This window comes from Physcomitrium patens, chromosome 2 (assembly GCF_059467195.1).
Source record: "Physcomitrium patens ecotype Gransden chromosome 2, ASM5946719v1, whole genome shotgun sequence".
Taxonomy (NCBI): domain Eukaryota; kingdom Viridiplantae; phylum Streptophyta; class Bryopsida; order Funariales; family Funariaceae; genus Physcomitrium; species Physcomitrium patens.
The window spans coordinates 12392290-12408076 of NC_143411.1; the positions used below are offsets into that span (position 1 = coordinate 12392290).

General features: G+C 42.3%; 1 protein-coding gene across 2 annotated transcripts; it reads left to right on the forward strand.

Moving 5' to 3' along the window:
* The first annotated feature begins 1946 nt into the window (after nucleotides 1–1946).
* Nucleotides 1947–9099, forward strand: LOC112278722 (uncharacterized). 2 transcript variants are annotated; one of them, XM_024512389.3, is made up of 9 exons: nucleotides 1947–2827; nucleotides 3336–5018; nucleotides 5222–5651; nucleotides 5807–5999; nucleotides 6220–6634; nucleotides 6806–7280; nucleotides 7415–7607; nucleotides 7799–8218; nucleotides 8430–9099. In XM_024512389.3, the coding sequence occupies exons 2-8, from the start codon at nucleotides 3431–3433 to the stop codon at nucleotides 8126–8128; spliced, it is 3624 nt and encodes a 1207-aa protein (XP_024368157.1). In that variant the 5' UTR covers nucleotides 1947–2827; nucleotides 3336–3430; the 3' UTR covers nucleotides 8129–8218; nucleotides 8430–9099. The 2 variants fall into 2 exon arrangements, with proteins under 2 accessions (XP_024368157.1, XP_024368158.1); XM_024512390.3 differs by having other exon boundaries at nucleotides 2686–2827; nucleotides 5807–5900.
* Nucleotides 9100–15787: the final 6688 nt, after the last annotated feature.

Here is a 15787-nt window from a genome sequence, read left to right on the forward strand (position 1 = left end):
TCCTTCACATTGCCCGAGGCACCGATTTTCATCATCCTCATCTTTCACAACTTTATTTTTGCCTTTTCTTTCTTTCTCTTCTGTGCTTCCCTTCCCTTCCCGCCCATCTTTTGCAAAATTTCTAATCTGAAAACACTTTCAGGTGGAGTTGGGAGCGCGCTGATTCACTGGCATTGTAGGAAAAACCGCAATTTGGTGGTCCACGGACTCGACGACCGAGCCCGCACTCGAGTTCTGAAATCGTCCTAATTTGCTACTCCCGCCTGATTTGAAATTCACCTCCGACTAACGTCCTCTGGATTATCCAATAGACCCACTTGGTTATCCAATGGAGAAAGTATCACATATATATACACACATATACATATATATATATATATAAACACGAAGGGGGTACATGCACCATATATAATACATGCACGCATTTGGGTACGAACACGGTAATAAGGTCCTTTCTTCAGGGCACTTAGGCGGCAGACATCGAGAATTGTCAAAATTTTAGACTGATGCGATGTGGTGGTATGAATTCTCAATGACACGTATCGAAAGCCCAACTCAATTCCAATTGTCAAACCACAGCGTCACGTGGGATTATATAATATTGACCTTTGATGGTCCCGAAGCCGTAGTTACAAAAACTTCGTTTCTGTTCTTGTCTTTAGAGAGGCATCTGCATTAAATGTAATTTATGAGGAACCCTCCATATTACTTTTCGAGAAAAAAAAAAAAAAAAAAAAACATGAAAGACTCCTTCCTCTACTTTTCTCACCCACTTCGTTTTGTTATTATTACTAAACACCTAACTCCCGCATTTTTGTTTTTTTAAATTAGTAGTGCTTGGATGCATATTGTTCATATATTTAGTCATTACAGAGGTCCTGCATGGAGGTCGTTGGTCGGAGTCCCGGCTGACCCGGTCCAGGCGCTACGTTTCCATGCCTATGAGTGCGAGAGATTCTATCCGACGACAGAAATACCGAGTTGGATGATTATCATCCACTAGATGAAGGCGTAGAAGCTCATTGTGATTGGGAGGGGGCAACAATGAGGGATTTGTTGCTGAGTCTGAAAAAAATCTAAACTGCATCTGGAACACTTATATATATATTTTTATAAATATATATTTATAAACGTATATTTTTGAATGAGCGAATTCAAAATTTTTGGTTTCAAAGTTCGCACACGTTCTAACAAAGTCAATTGGACTGTTGATGAACGGAAATCGGTTCCCAGAACCACCCATGCTCCGAGAAATCGGTTCCCAGAACCACTCCTGGGCTTCACCTTCACCGAGCATGAAAAGCCGGGGGATGGGAATGAATTGATCGAATCTCTCCACCAGCCAGGCTAAAAACAATTGTACGAGAGTAGGAAGTAGGTGTGTGTGTACAGATTTACGTTGCGGTGTTTTGGATCCTGGAGCTCCCTTCCCGTTTTGTGCGGGATGGCTAGTGGTGCAGCTGGTGCTCATGAGGACGTCCTTCGGATCCGACAGATTTAGTCGCTGTTTGAATGCGGCTGGAGCTGCGTAACTCGCAAATCCACGCTCTCTCCGATATCTTCGTCGTTGGAATTTTCGAGGTTCTTCGATGGGATGTAATTTCGGAGGTTGTGATTTGATTTCTTTCTCCCCTCCCCCTTCTTGTCTGTTACATTGTTATGCAGCATTGAGGCGCATTAAAAGGCGGAGGGTTGGACGCGAGCTTGATTCCCCCGCTCTCCTTTCTCGGATTTGGTTTGAGATGAAGGGGCCGGTGTGGTCTTAATCTGGAAACGGGGCTTTTATTAGAGGCATTGGAGGGGGAACGAAGAAGGCCCATGTTTTCCTCCCTACTTTTGTGCGTTATGTGCAAGAATTCATGATGCTGCTCCCTTCCTCGTTTTGTCACAAGATAATATGACTTCATTCGGGCGGGGAATGCTCGTGCTGGATAGTCCCCCTTCTTGGACTCTTAGTTCAGTGTAAACTAGCGTCCGAGCTAGAGTGAACCAGCCTGAGGGAACTCGACGCACTGATCACTCTCAGAGGAGTTTCGTCCATGTGACTAGTAGCTTTCAATCTCGTCATGTTGCATTTCAGACTTTGCGAAGCGAAGTCCATGAATATCTCGAGTAGCTGAGGATTGGCTCGAATTGCTTGTGATTATTCCCCTCCTCGGTCGACACCAATATCTTCTAGGCAATGTCGTTGCTTGATTTTGAAGGAAAGGCAATCTGCCAGGACGATTTAGGCAGAGTCGAAGTAGAGGAGTGATGCTGCGTATTGCCAGAGGATATGTATGGTACATTACGGTTCAGGTGTCTCGGCTGCGACGCCCTGCTGAATGACATATTGAGCTCAGACATCGTGCACGCCAATTTAGAGTTCGAGTCCATGAAGACACGAGTGGGCGAACAGGTTCTTTCATTCGGCTTTTTACATACCACTTCTTCATACCATCTACGCCGATGTTGGACTGTCTGGACCGAGTAATCGTCAGAGGGGCAGGCTTATCTTGCGGACGCCGTTTCTGATGGGCTCAAAAGATTTCACATTACTCTCTGAGTTTGTGTATTGTCTTTGTGCTATTCTACGACACTTTCATTCTCCTTCCTTCATTCCTCTCACAGGAATACTCAGTTCATGATCTTGGCAAGCAGGCATTTCTTTGGTATTCAGACCATGGGCAGAAAGTTTCCTTCAATAAGTTTACCTTCGATCAACCGACGGTGTCGGCGGCAGCTTTTTCCCTTGTGAGGATATTTGATGCTGTATATTGAACGATCTGCGACTGAGTTCAATGCTACATTTACGAGAATTGTAAAGGGAATGTGCAAGACTCTGGAGGTATTTCCTCTATTCTCTATGCCTGTGTTAAGCACAGTTGGACCTCTTTTGAGAGAGAGAGAGAGAGAGAGAGAGAACTTCTTTTTTCCTTGCCATCTAATAGGATTTGGTTCATCATGTAGTGACGTTACCATTTTGAGATGAGTAGTTTTCGTACAAACAATCTTAAACTATCAACAAACCTTGATCAACCGCTCGGTTAATGAGCTTTGACTACTCATGTTCTCTTCTTTTCATCATTTTCTTGATTGGGCTTCATGTGTGTCCTCTCGTTTGGAAGTCCTTGTGACATGCATAATCATTTTTGCGTTCGTTCTCTTAGAGCATACGAAGAAATGTACGATGTATGACCTGCGTTTTGCAAGTACAGTAAGCTTTAAAAACGCTCATTGCTCTGAACACATGAGGATTGCCTTCCTCTCTCATCTATTTATTCGATAGTCTTCTACTCGTTCAAGTACAATCACCAAAGTGACTGATTTTGTTTTATTTGTTTTCTCCTCAACAGACTCGATCTGCTTTCGCACCTGATACGCCTGAACTACAGTCGCCGGAGAACCGAATGAATCGACTCGTTCGATTTAATTTTTGTTTTTCTTTGCAATGAGCACATTCCGAGGAGGTGAAGGTCCTTCCTTTTCAGCCATGGAGGATACGGAGTCTAACGAAATGCCTAGTACTGCACAACCGCAAGATGATTTCCATTCGGACATAGCTGCCTCTATCTTCGCCCTCGCGCCCCATCCTAACAATTACATGATGAAGTTTTTATCCGACGCAAACGGTGATCAGCTGCCAATTCTTGGAGAGTATTTAGGCGTAGCACTTGCGTTTGCAGCACTTGGGGCGCTAATCCGTGAAAACACTGGGATACCTGACGCGAAGCTCAGTCCCAAACTTCAAAGACTCGGATTGCAAGTCATGTTGAAGAGTGCTATGGACCGATTGCAAGTGCTAGCTCTAAATGCGCAGGACTTAGAGGAAAAGGTGAAAGAGGGCAAGGAATCAACTTGCAGAGACGCTGACGCGTGGGAGTTTGAAAGAAGTGCTCTTGAACAGAAGCTATCTGTTGCCGAAGCGCAAATTGCTGACGTGGAAAAAAGTCGGCAGGAGGACGCACGGACCAGCAGAGTTATGGGGATCTTTTCCTCGCACGAGCAGAGTTGGAAAATCGAGAAGAATCAATTAAATCGTGAGATAAAGCTTCTCAAGGATGAAATTGTTAGCTTACGTGACGGAAACCTGCTGGGAAGTGGTGATGGGGAAAAAGAATATGAAGAGTGCAAAGAAAAATCTAAAGAACTTGAGAAGCTTGGAGAAAAGCAGTCCGAGAAGGAATTTCTCATGACTGCGGCAATGGACGAATCGCGGGCCGATCAGCACGATTGTATCCAGATATCTGGAAAGCTGGCTATGTTAGAGTTGTGTGTGTCAGATCTAAAGGGCAAACTTTCAAAGGAGATGGCCAGAAATGCTGAACTTCAGGAAGTGATCGCGGATGTCAAAAGGAAGCACGAAGAGGCTGAGATCAACCTGATGTGTGCAAAGTCGGATCATGATAGAGCGAGAAGTGAGATAGAATCTATATCTGCAGCAAAGTTGAATCAGAATGCCATAATTGAGGAACTTTTGGAGAGCCTTACGTGTCTTCAAAAGGAAGTCAATGATAAAGAGGAAGTGATTGCAGTGCTAATGAAGAGAACTAATACCGATCGAAGAGAGAAGGAGGAGCTGTTACGTGAACTCTCGCATGCTAAAGCTAAACGAAAATCCGCAGATACTGAGAAAGATAGGTGGAAGAGACTGGCAGAAGAACGTGCGCGCATCGTTCCTGCAGGAAGAGATGCACATAAAGGAAAGCGCAAATCGGGTAGCAAACCTGAATTAGACAAGCTTGCTGAAATGCAAAGAATTCATAATGAGGAGTTTCATGGCCTCCGATCTATGTACATGACCAAGCTGGAGTCGCTCCAAGGACAACTACAAAATTATGAAATGAAAGTGGCAGCGCTGGAAGAGAGAGTTCGTAGTGCGCAGGATCAGAAGAGGAAATCTAAGCATGAAGAACGAAGCTCAGCGGGTAACAACGCAGTAGAGAATGTTAAATTTCACGAGCTGGTAACTCTTTTGGAGTCTGTAGCGCCTGACGAGGACGTGATGCACCGTGATGGCGTGGATTCTGAAATACAAGGTGCGCATCCTCTTTGTTCCGTATTATGGTCATGAATTGTGCGACCGGTAGGTAGGATTTCCGTCAATTTCTTATATTCGGGGGCTGCTCTCTAAAAATTACCCATGCGCATAAATTAGAGTATCAAGTTTTCATTTCATAACTACGCGTCACTCGTTCTTTTATTGATCGTTGATACCTTTGTGCTCCTGTATACACATCAGAGGTTCCTATGACTGTTTTAGCACTAAAAGAATGGATCAAAAAGTGGCTTGAGGCTGTTAAAAGACACCATACTCAACATCTTGAGAAGTGGCATCGCCGAGAAATTGATGCTTTTGAAAGACAGACGAGGCTCAAAGACGAGAGGTTAGAATCTTTTCGTCGGCAGTTGCTGAACATGGAGTCTGAAATCAGCAAGTTGAGATCAGAGCTCCCGATTCTGAGAAGCAAGTTAGCAGAGGCCGTGGATGAGAAGGGCAGAGCAGAGAGTGCTGTTGAATTGAAGGAAAAGGAGTTACGTGCATTGATGAAAACCATGTTGCAGAACAGCGAAGCCGTATCTAGTCCTGATTCCGGTTTGGACACGCTTAGCTACCATGAAGCCCAGCAGAAAGTACTCATCTTATTACAGAAGGATCTCAACGATGCCAAGTACGCTCCCGTAAACTAGTTCATCCTCACACATTGCATATTAACAACCTCCACTTTAACCAATTTATTTTTCTCGACATAGGAGCTGCTGGTGATGAGACGCCCATACCAATTGATTTAACTGTTTACAAACTTTGCGTGTGACCTTTTTACAGAAAAAAATTAGATGAGATTGAGCTTGAGCATCAAAGGAATCTTTCGAAGGTTGCAGAAGATTATGAAGCGGAGCTCAAACAGAAGGACCTCCAGGTGGCTGTTCTAGAAGCTAAACTATGCCAGATAAGAATTCAGATAGATAATGAGAAACGGTTGAGTCCCAAGAGAACCCCTGAAGCTTCTCCACAAGAGGTTTTCTTTCTAAATCCTTGTTCTGGTAGAGCTTACAGTGTTTGGTGCTAATCTCCTTATTGATCAGAGGAATTTTTCTTCTTAGGTTTTCAATTACGAAATTGGATTTTTAGTTGAAGTGTCCTTAAACTTTGACATACCGCTTAGGAATCCTGGTGTACTCTTCAAAATGTAGCGTTGAATCTCAAGCTTCACTTACGTTGGCTGATGATGTTTGCAGGATGTCCCCGATAAAGTGTACAAGATTGCAGTCATTGGAGCCCAAGAGATGGATATCAAGAACGCGATAAGTACTGCCTGCTGTGAAGTTGAGAAACTTGCTGATAAGATTGCTGAGGTGCGAAAACAAATGATGGAATCAGATGAGTATGATAGTGGTCTAGAGGAACTCATGGACCAAGCCACAGCAGTTTCGAACTCAGGTAAAAAGCTATCTTTGCTGAGAAATGCAATTTCTGTAGAGGAGCTCAATAACACCAAGATCACTCTATTCAAAGATCATCAGACAACCTCTTCACAGCTTGAAGCTGTTAGCGAAGCTCTTCAGGAACTCCCAAGTGATAATCTAGCACCAGCTATGGAACAAGATATCCTCGAACAACCGGCTGTTCATACCGAAGGAGCATCGACCTCAGGTTCGCTTCCATTTTTATTTTATTTTATTTTTGATTTTCTAAAAAAGAAATACTAATTTTACTGCCTCTATGTCGACATCTTTGCGATGCTCCGAGCCTCAAGTAACGAAAATCGTGTGAGGATCCGGATCTGGAATATTTTTTCTGATATCATTATTTTCTCCTTTTTAGGTATCTATTCAGGGGCTCAATGGGGAGGGATGTCAGAGGAGTGCATCACGTCAGCCTTAGACACTGAACCTGAAGTCAATTCAAGAAGGGCACAAGATGGGTATGTGATCTTGCATAATCAAACAGTTTCTAATTCGGAGCACATCATAGAAGAGGGAGAGACCATATGCACAGGAGCGTCCAGTTTGAGCACAGAGAGTTCTAGGAAAAGGGAAAGGAGGAAAACGCTCAAGGAGTACTTCCTCGACTCACCTCCAGAGCTTGTGGTGAGCAACGAGATTCAAGTGCTACCCGTGGATTTGACGCAGTCCGAAAAGAAGGATGCCTTGAGTTTTTCAAGTCAGGACGTTCCTCAGATCAGAAAGAAAAAGCCTCTCTCTGTTATTACTCCTTCTCAGGAAAATATTGCAGCCCAAAATTTGGCCACCCCTTCGAAAGCTGCAACTCCCCTCTTTGATCGGATCAAGAGCAGAAGGTAAGAATTGATCTTGTTGTTGAGTTTTGGAGTCGCTCCGCACAATCGAGTATCTCTAGATATGTTGTCCAAACTTCGTTCTGCCAGGTGGCAAAACGAAAGCTTGATTTGAGAAGTTATTACCACTTGTGTAGGAGGGAGTTCAACAAAACAAGGGAGGATATTCAAGTCTTGGGTCTGGCATTGGAGGTGAGAAAAATTGAAGAACAAATATTCCTAATTGATAAAAGGTGTGCAAGTCCAGCAACCCCCAAAATTTCACCTAAGAGGCACAACAAGCGATACACAACACTCACCGGAAAAGTTGGCCAACTCGCCAAACAAATGGTGCGTGCCTAATTCTATTTCACAAGTCTCGCAGTGTGAAGTGACATAATTGCTCAAGGTCTTCAGATGTCATAATACAGGTGATCTAAAGCAAGTCATGGGCTCTTTCCAGTGTCTTGTGTATTCTGATTCACGAGTAGCTGAGTTTGAAACCTTGTCATATGGCTAATTATGACTCTTTGGTTCTGCAGGGCTTGACTTCAGAGAAAACCCCTGAGGTAGTAACTGACAATCCCCTTTTCAACAAAAGACCACCCACATCTGAGCTTCTCAGCTTGCAGCAGCGTGCAGAGGCTGTAACTCGCAGCCTAGCATCAATTGAAGCCCAAGTGGCCATATCTCCAGTTGATGCATCATCTACAGTTCAACATACTGGGTATTCAAAAGAGCGTTTGGTTGATACTGTCAAGACTCATCTAACTCAAGTGCAAAGAAGTTTAAATTCGAGATTAGCGCCCCTGACTTCTCGACAGCCATCCTTCATACAAACTGTCTCAACACCCCTGAAGGAGAGAATGTAATCTCATTGAAAGTCTGGTTGTGCTGCATCCAAATGCCAGCCGTGGAGTGTACCTCCAGACCAGACTGCTAACAAATTCATCTGGATCGAGGTAAACCACCAAAACAGCCTCAGCAATGCCCTATAGAACACTATATTCGTTGATAAACTCAAATGCATATGGATCCGGCTTGTGAGGTTCACCGTTTCATGAATATTTTTGAGGTGTAACGTCGGGTTCATGTTTCCCGGGACTGTAATATTTGTGCCCGTCCTGGAGCCAACGTTTTATCTAAGCAAGTCATTCCTCCTGTTTGTGGCAGGGCCCATGTGTAGGCATGCAGAGATTTGTGATCGGTCAAGGTTCTTCCCCACATTTTTGAAGGTCTCTCCTAATTTTAAGTGATTGGGAGAAGCTGTATGAGCGCAGTTTAAAGCTTAGGCGCAATTGCATTTGCTATGAAGACTCGGGCAGAGTCAACCAAGCTCCCCCCAGAGAATATAGCTACTTCCATCTCCAAATTCAACACATCACCAATCAATAAGTGAACGGGATAACAAGCACCTCTGCAAGAATTCTATTCGTTTGGAAACCTCGAAACTAATCTTACCATGTAGGAACCTTTTTTAAAAAAACCATTCTGGAAGCTCGGAAAGGGGAACTTCAGACATCGCATCTTTCTCTCTCCTTCAGATGTCACTGTTATTCTACATCCTCACGAGGCTTTTGCTTGCAAGCAGCGATAGCGACAAAGAGTAGCTCGATTGAAACCCATTCATTATGTACATAGAAGATTCATGCCCAATAATAGCAGAGAACACATCATAGACAGGTTGCAGTAGCTAGAAAATATTGTTCCGATTTTTATCGTCATTGCAGTTGACAGATCTAGATCCTGTGAATCATTCCGCAGGTGTATCCCCACGTCCATGTAAAATATTTCTCCTTGATATCAGGGAGAACAAATTTTGGAATTGCAGCGGCGTCACAAATGAATCCGATTGATTCTCGTTCGCGGAGTTCTGCGTATGGACATGTTTCTTCTAGGGGATGGGGAAATGCATCTATCTTCGCTTGTCCCTACAAAGCTTCCAGCGTCTCTTGCTTTGTCAAGACCTGGTCATTGACAACGACCGCTCCACACAATGAATCAGAAATACTCGTCACTAAACACTGTGGTCAACAGAGCAGAGTCAGAGAAACGAATGGGGTGAGTCAGAAGATGTGGGATCGTTAAATAATGAACTCAACGAAAGTGAGAAAAATCCATTATGTACAAGGCTCTCTGCGACTAGATTGTCGTCGCAGGATATGCAGAAGTATGTCGATGTTACCCGGCCCAGTTTCAGAGCTCATGATAGAGTGTCTCCTTCCTCTCTCTCCTAAGCTACCTACATCTCAGAGAGTTCATGCACGACAGACCTAAAACAACTCAGCTCGCTAAAAAACACAAAAAAAAAAAAAAAAAAAAAAAAAACAAACAAACAAACAAACAAAACAAAACAAAATAAAAAACAAAAACAAAAACAAATAACTGTATACATTGTCCGGAACGGAAGGTGTGTAGTGCATGAACGTCTGGAAGAACCTAACAAAAGTGATCTCGCCTCTCCCTAGAGGAAGGCCGAGCTTCTTCGCAACAGGTTGGGTGGGTTGTGTCGTCCGCGCGGTGGGCTTGTGTGCAGCTTTCTGGCCGCTTCCAGGGTGCGCGTGTCGCGGCCTCGGCTTCGTCGGAGAACTCGGTCGTGGTGAGTGTTGGAAACGACCACGAGGAACAAGGACGTCGCCATGATGGCAGGCACGCGGCCCACGAGAAGGAAGAGCAGGGTTACGAGCAATCCCACCACCATCCAGGAATTGCTGTTCGATGGCGCGAAGGAGTCGTCGACGAGCGGCGGAGAAGGATTAGATGTTGGCGTCGGAGTATGGGTGCAAGTCGTGGTGTCTCCAGCGTTGCTTTGAGCGATCGTGTCCGATGGCAGCATTTTAGTCAATCTGGACCTCTTGCCGCACACATCCTCGGATGATTTCTCGCGCCGCAGGCAACATTTTCGAGATCCGGTTGATTTCTTGTTGTGAGAACTGGACTCGTCGCCTTCAACGTCAGTAATGTCCGTGGATGTGCCCGGTTTTGCCTTGTGCAGCCGTGAGAATGGACAGTGCCGGCGGCTATCGGGGCTGGTTGCTGCGGATGCATGCGAGGATGGCGATGCCGGTTCGGACGTGCCAGATCGTGTAGAACTTTCAGAAATGCTCAACACCGGCAGAGAGGATGAAAATGGTGTTGAAGACCTAAACTTCAATTTCTCCAATTTGGAAGAGACTTTCTTCGCCAAGCGCCTTGACCGGGTCATCTTCTTGTAGACAACAGTCGGAGGAATAGACTCAATTTCTGATGAAATCGAATTATCGATTGGGAGCAGAATTACTAAAGGAGCACGCTGCTTCATGGCGTCTGAGGGTGCAGGCTCCAATGGCAACACGGAATTCTCTAAGCTCGAGTGTTGCTCTTCCCGAGCAGCTTCAATCCCAGGCTTTCTCGATGCTTCCAGCATTAAGGGTTGAGAATGAGCAACTTCTGAGCCGATCTCCGTGAACTTTCGGGAGAGCAAGCTGAGTCGTCTCGGGCAGTCAGTGAGGCACGATCTCAACGGGGTGAGAAAGTTAAGCGCAATCGACGAGAACATAAACCAGGCATAGAGCTTCCCCTTGCGCCACACCCTGATGACTGCATTGAACGTCAATACTGGCACTAACGATTTCGATATTCTGCCAAACCGATTGGAGATAAAAGCGCCCAGCGCAACGAGCACTACAAAGGCTGAAGTCGAGGTTCGCTGTAGACCCCGCATCCTCTTCGTGCACCGGCCAGTCTTCACTAGCAAGCTACCAACGTTCAGCTTCGCCGAAGAACCCACCTCTTCAGTAACAACGGTTACTTGCGAATTTCTTTCTGCGCGGTTGTGCGCTAATTCTCTCTGCAACTGGCGGAAAACGAGATTCTCAACAGATTGGACCACACGTGACGAAGTTTCACGTGTTTGAGCAACCTCGGATGTCGTCTGTGATTTTTCTGCAGTAGAGACCTCTTTGCAGCATGGCTTCACAAACGATAAGCTCTCAGTGTAATCAGATAACCTGGTCGCGGTCCATTCCTGCGCAGATTGAGATAGAGAACGAGCTGCAGCGACTGAAGATGCGGTCCTCTCCACCAACGAAGAATTTTTCTTTGCCTGCATTTCTTGCAACACTGTAGCGAACTTGTCCAGTCCCGAAGAAGAAAAAGGGTTCGCCTTCTTACTCTTGCGACTCTTGCTACTTTTACTCTTCCTAGCGTCACAGAAGAGCGACCTCTTCAACCTGGGCCAGATGTTCGTCATTCTGTTCAACTTGGAGGACCAAAACCTCAAAATGCGTTCACAGATCTGGTCTATCAACTGGCAGTCTCTTTGGAATATAAATCAAACCATGGAATCATTCCATCCTCAACCCTTGCGCAGGGATTTTTCGACAGCAAAAACACCTGATCAGACCGCGCTCCCAAGCATCGACGATTGTTGATGATGTCCTCGTCGGCAGACCTCTCCTACTCTCAAAGCCTTAACATCTTGCGTTCTCGAGCGTCCTGAGACCCAGCTTCAATGTTAAGCACACTCCATTTCGCCAATTTTCGTTACTCCCTACACCTATCATCACCAAATTATACTTTACGAACTTATCAATCCCTCCCACCTCCACCCCCACCTTCCTCCACCCCCACCTTCCTCCATCCCCATTTGTCCACTTAGAATACATTACTCTCGAGTCTCCAGATTGAGATGGAACACTTCCACAGCTACCTCATGAGTTTCCATATATAGTAACTTGGGTGGATACCACTCAAACCCAATTAAAAAAAGAGGGAGGGATTGATTTCTACAGTACCTATCTTCCGGGTGTTGCCCAGGCACGCGCCCTGGGGAAAAAATAGGCCATGCCCATTGATTAATATAATCAAGACAAGTTATGAATGACGTAGCGAAGCTGCGCCACATTGCCCAAAGCAGCAAAACTCCCCTACCTCTAACCCCCTGCTTTAACGCCTACTGGGTGGAGAAACCCACCAAATTAGCATAACCACCACAGTTAGTCCACGGTCCCCCATCGTAACCCACCATGGATTCCGGGCTTCTAGAACCTGCCCTGAACGATCATACGAACCATCGCACATACTTCGATTCCACCCACGCGCACTGTTCTCAGCGAGAGTTAATCAAAGGATTCCGCTGCCACTACGAGGGTTACGTCATAATTCACCTCACCAAATCCCCAAGATCAACTTCTGCACCACAAGTCATCTCGATCAGTGGGCAACACTCAACTCCAAAATCAATTCTCTCTCTCTCTCTCTCTCTTTTCTTTTCCCTTTTTGTTCCCCTTCTTTTATGAGTAGAAATCTAGCACATCAACAACGACTTTCAACACCAACAGTAAGATTCCACGGGGGTTTAATCCCCTCTGCCGACTCGTCGGAATGGTCCCATGCGTGTCCAGGATGGGGGGGGGGGGGTGATTCCATACCGCGCAAGGCGGGGATTTTACCGACGGTGAGCGTGGCAGACACGGACCAATGGAATTTTGCCTTATCTGATGAAGAAGTTGTTGACACGGTGCCCAACGAGGAGGAGGAGCCCCTTGAATCTCTCGCGTCCAACGACAGCGGTGGCAGTAAATCGGAGCTCAGTGTATCCCCACTGCCCGTTCACGGTATCTGGCCACAGAAAGTCAATCCTGTTGACTTCGTACACCCCGCCCCGTACCTTCCTCGAGCCTTCGTCGCAATTTCATGCCCCCTCCCTCTCTCTGGTGCTCCATTAACCTTAGTATCATGGATACAAAGCTAAGGTGAGCGTTTTATTTAACAAAAACCACGAGCATTAACCTTAATCCGGTTATTTTATCATTATTATTATTTTTATGTGATTATATTTATTTGAAGGTCGGTCATTATGAATAATATCGTGTATGGTGTTGGAAAAATTTAATAGATGGGTAACATAGGTGTTTGGAGTGGTTCAAATGCCATTTATGAATAATTTATAATGTTTGCCAAAAAAGAAAAAGAAGAAAAGGAAAAAAGGAAAATGTCATCATAAAACATGAGCGGGTATCTATTTGGATACACTATTTCTTTCAGTTACAAATAATAAGTAAATAAATAAAACACCACAAATGAGCTGAAATAAAAAGTGAAAATAAATACACAATCATTTGGTTAGAACTTGAATTAAAATATGTATATCAAACTCCAACATGTAACCTCACAATTAAAAAACATATGTAATATGTTATTGGAGATAATTAAATAATTGAAATACTCTTAATTTGTGGCTTTTATAGCATATTTTTCTAATCTTCATACCGTGGTAGAACAATTGAGTGTGTCTTAAGAAACCAGTAACATCGAAAAAAACACAATAAAATTAATGTGGTATAAATATTATTATGTAAGAGATTATCAAATAAGAAGTTTGATAAGTTTTTGCTTAATACAATTGCATGAAGCAAACTTGAAACTTATTGTATTTTTAATTTCAAAAAATATATACTAAAATTCAAGTGATGAAGCAGAAAAATGACAATGTCATAAGACCTAAATTAAAATTTGAGGAAAATTAAAAGAATAAAAATGACTACGAAACTATAAAAGTCCATACCACCCATCCCATGAAAATCTTTTGATATTTTGTATTTGTTATGGAACATTACCATAAAGAAGGAAGTAAACGTTAAAATAATAAAGTACAAGAAAAAAGACATAGCTAAAGGGGAAAAGAAAAAAGATATATTTGTTAAATACTTTTGCCGTTTTGTGGATCACAATTTGGTGGGCGCCATTAGCGGTGATGGGGCCTGTGGTTGCCCAAGTGCAAGGGATCCACCACCGTGAGTTCCTTAAGACCACGTGTGAGGGACTCCCATGGCCATGTCTTTGGAAGTTTCGGATGTTGTTCGGAGAAGCCCGTGCTTTTCGCTTTTTTTTCTTTTCTTTTTTTTTTTGCTTTGCTTTTTCTTTATTCTTCTCACTTTTCTTCATTTTTGTATTTATTTGTTTAATTATTATTATTATTTCATTCTCAACTGAAGGGCTGGAGATGCTTCGACAATTCAATTTTAATGAGAATATTATCGTTGGTAGAATTCACATTAATACTTGTATATTAAATTCAATGCATAATAGGAGAATAGATGAGAGGATCAAAAAAGTATAAAGTTTGTCATGGCATAAGTAATTCTCATTGATTTGCTTAAAAAGTGTTCAAGGTTGTAGTTCTATATGAATTAATTTCAAAGAAATTTCGGACATGTAAATCACAAATTCTTTATCAATGCCTTGTTAGAGAAATGTCTTGTTTTGATGTATTTCAAAAATCACACAAATTCCACTTTAAAATAACTAAAAAAATTTAAATTTAGATTCTTTTTTTATTATTATTTTTAAAGGTTTTACTGCAACTGATTAAAGATTGGTCATTGGATTTTTAGATTAAACTCACGTAATTAATTTTGGAGAAAACAATGAAGAGCATAGTAGGATATGGAAAATTGACAAAATTAAAAGAAAAGAGATAAATTGGATAAAAAATAATAATAATAATTAAGTGGCATTTCATCACTAAATGGTGGTGAATACTAAGTATGGTTTAAATAAATAAAACATGAAATATTTTAATTAAATAACTAAAAACTTATGTAAAATTAATTAATATCTCATAATCATAAACCAATAAATAACACAAGATAATGATAAGATTTCAACTAAAATAACATTTTATACTTAAGTAATATTCTATCCAATGTTGAAGTTTAATATTACTCATGGAGCTTGATAATATGGTTAATGAAGACATAGAAATTACTTTTTAACTTTCATTTTATCTTATTCTATAGATTTTTCTAATTAGTATAGAATTATTTATAAAATTTTAAGTTTTGAGAGTTATTATATATATATATATATATATATATATATATATACACATAGTATTATCTTTGCTAAGTTCTCTCCTACTTAGTTTTAACTCTTAGTAAATTATAAAAAATGGAAGAATTAATAAGGTTCTATAGTGGTTATATTATATTTATCCTAAGTTTTTAGTTATGCCCTTGATAGAAAAATATAATCTTATAGAGGGAAAAAATAAGAATGAGAAAAGTGGAAGAGAGCATAAATAGGTAAAAAGACCACTATTTTAGCAAGGAATTGAAAGTACTTTGTTGGAGACCTTTTATATGCAACTTTGCTAAATGTTGCAAAGAGTCTTGTAGGTAGTATATTCACTCAAATTCTCAATGTCAAGCATGGAGATAACAATGGAAAGGCCTCATAACTTCTTTGTACATGTGAACAATATGGCTGTTGATTCTTCATTGAAGATGTTATCAATATCTTTGTCTTCATCTACTTGTTGATGATGATCAAGGTCAACAATCTTGTAATCATCTAACTCAATATGCGCACCATTTTCTTTGATATTGGATTCCGTAATAGAAGAATCCAAATTATGCCCACTACCTCTTCTTTGATTGTTTCTTCACCATTATCAATTTTTGCAACTTCAAGTGCCTGCTCAAACAACCTAATATGTCTAAAGTAATTCTTTATTGTTGTTGGAGAAAGTCCTACCCAAGCCACAAGTG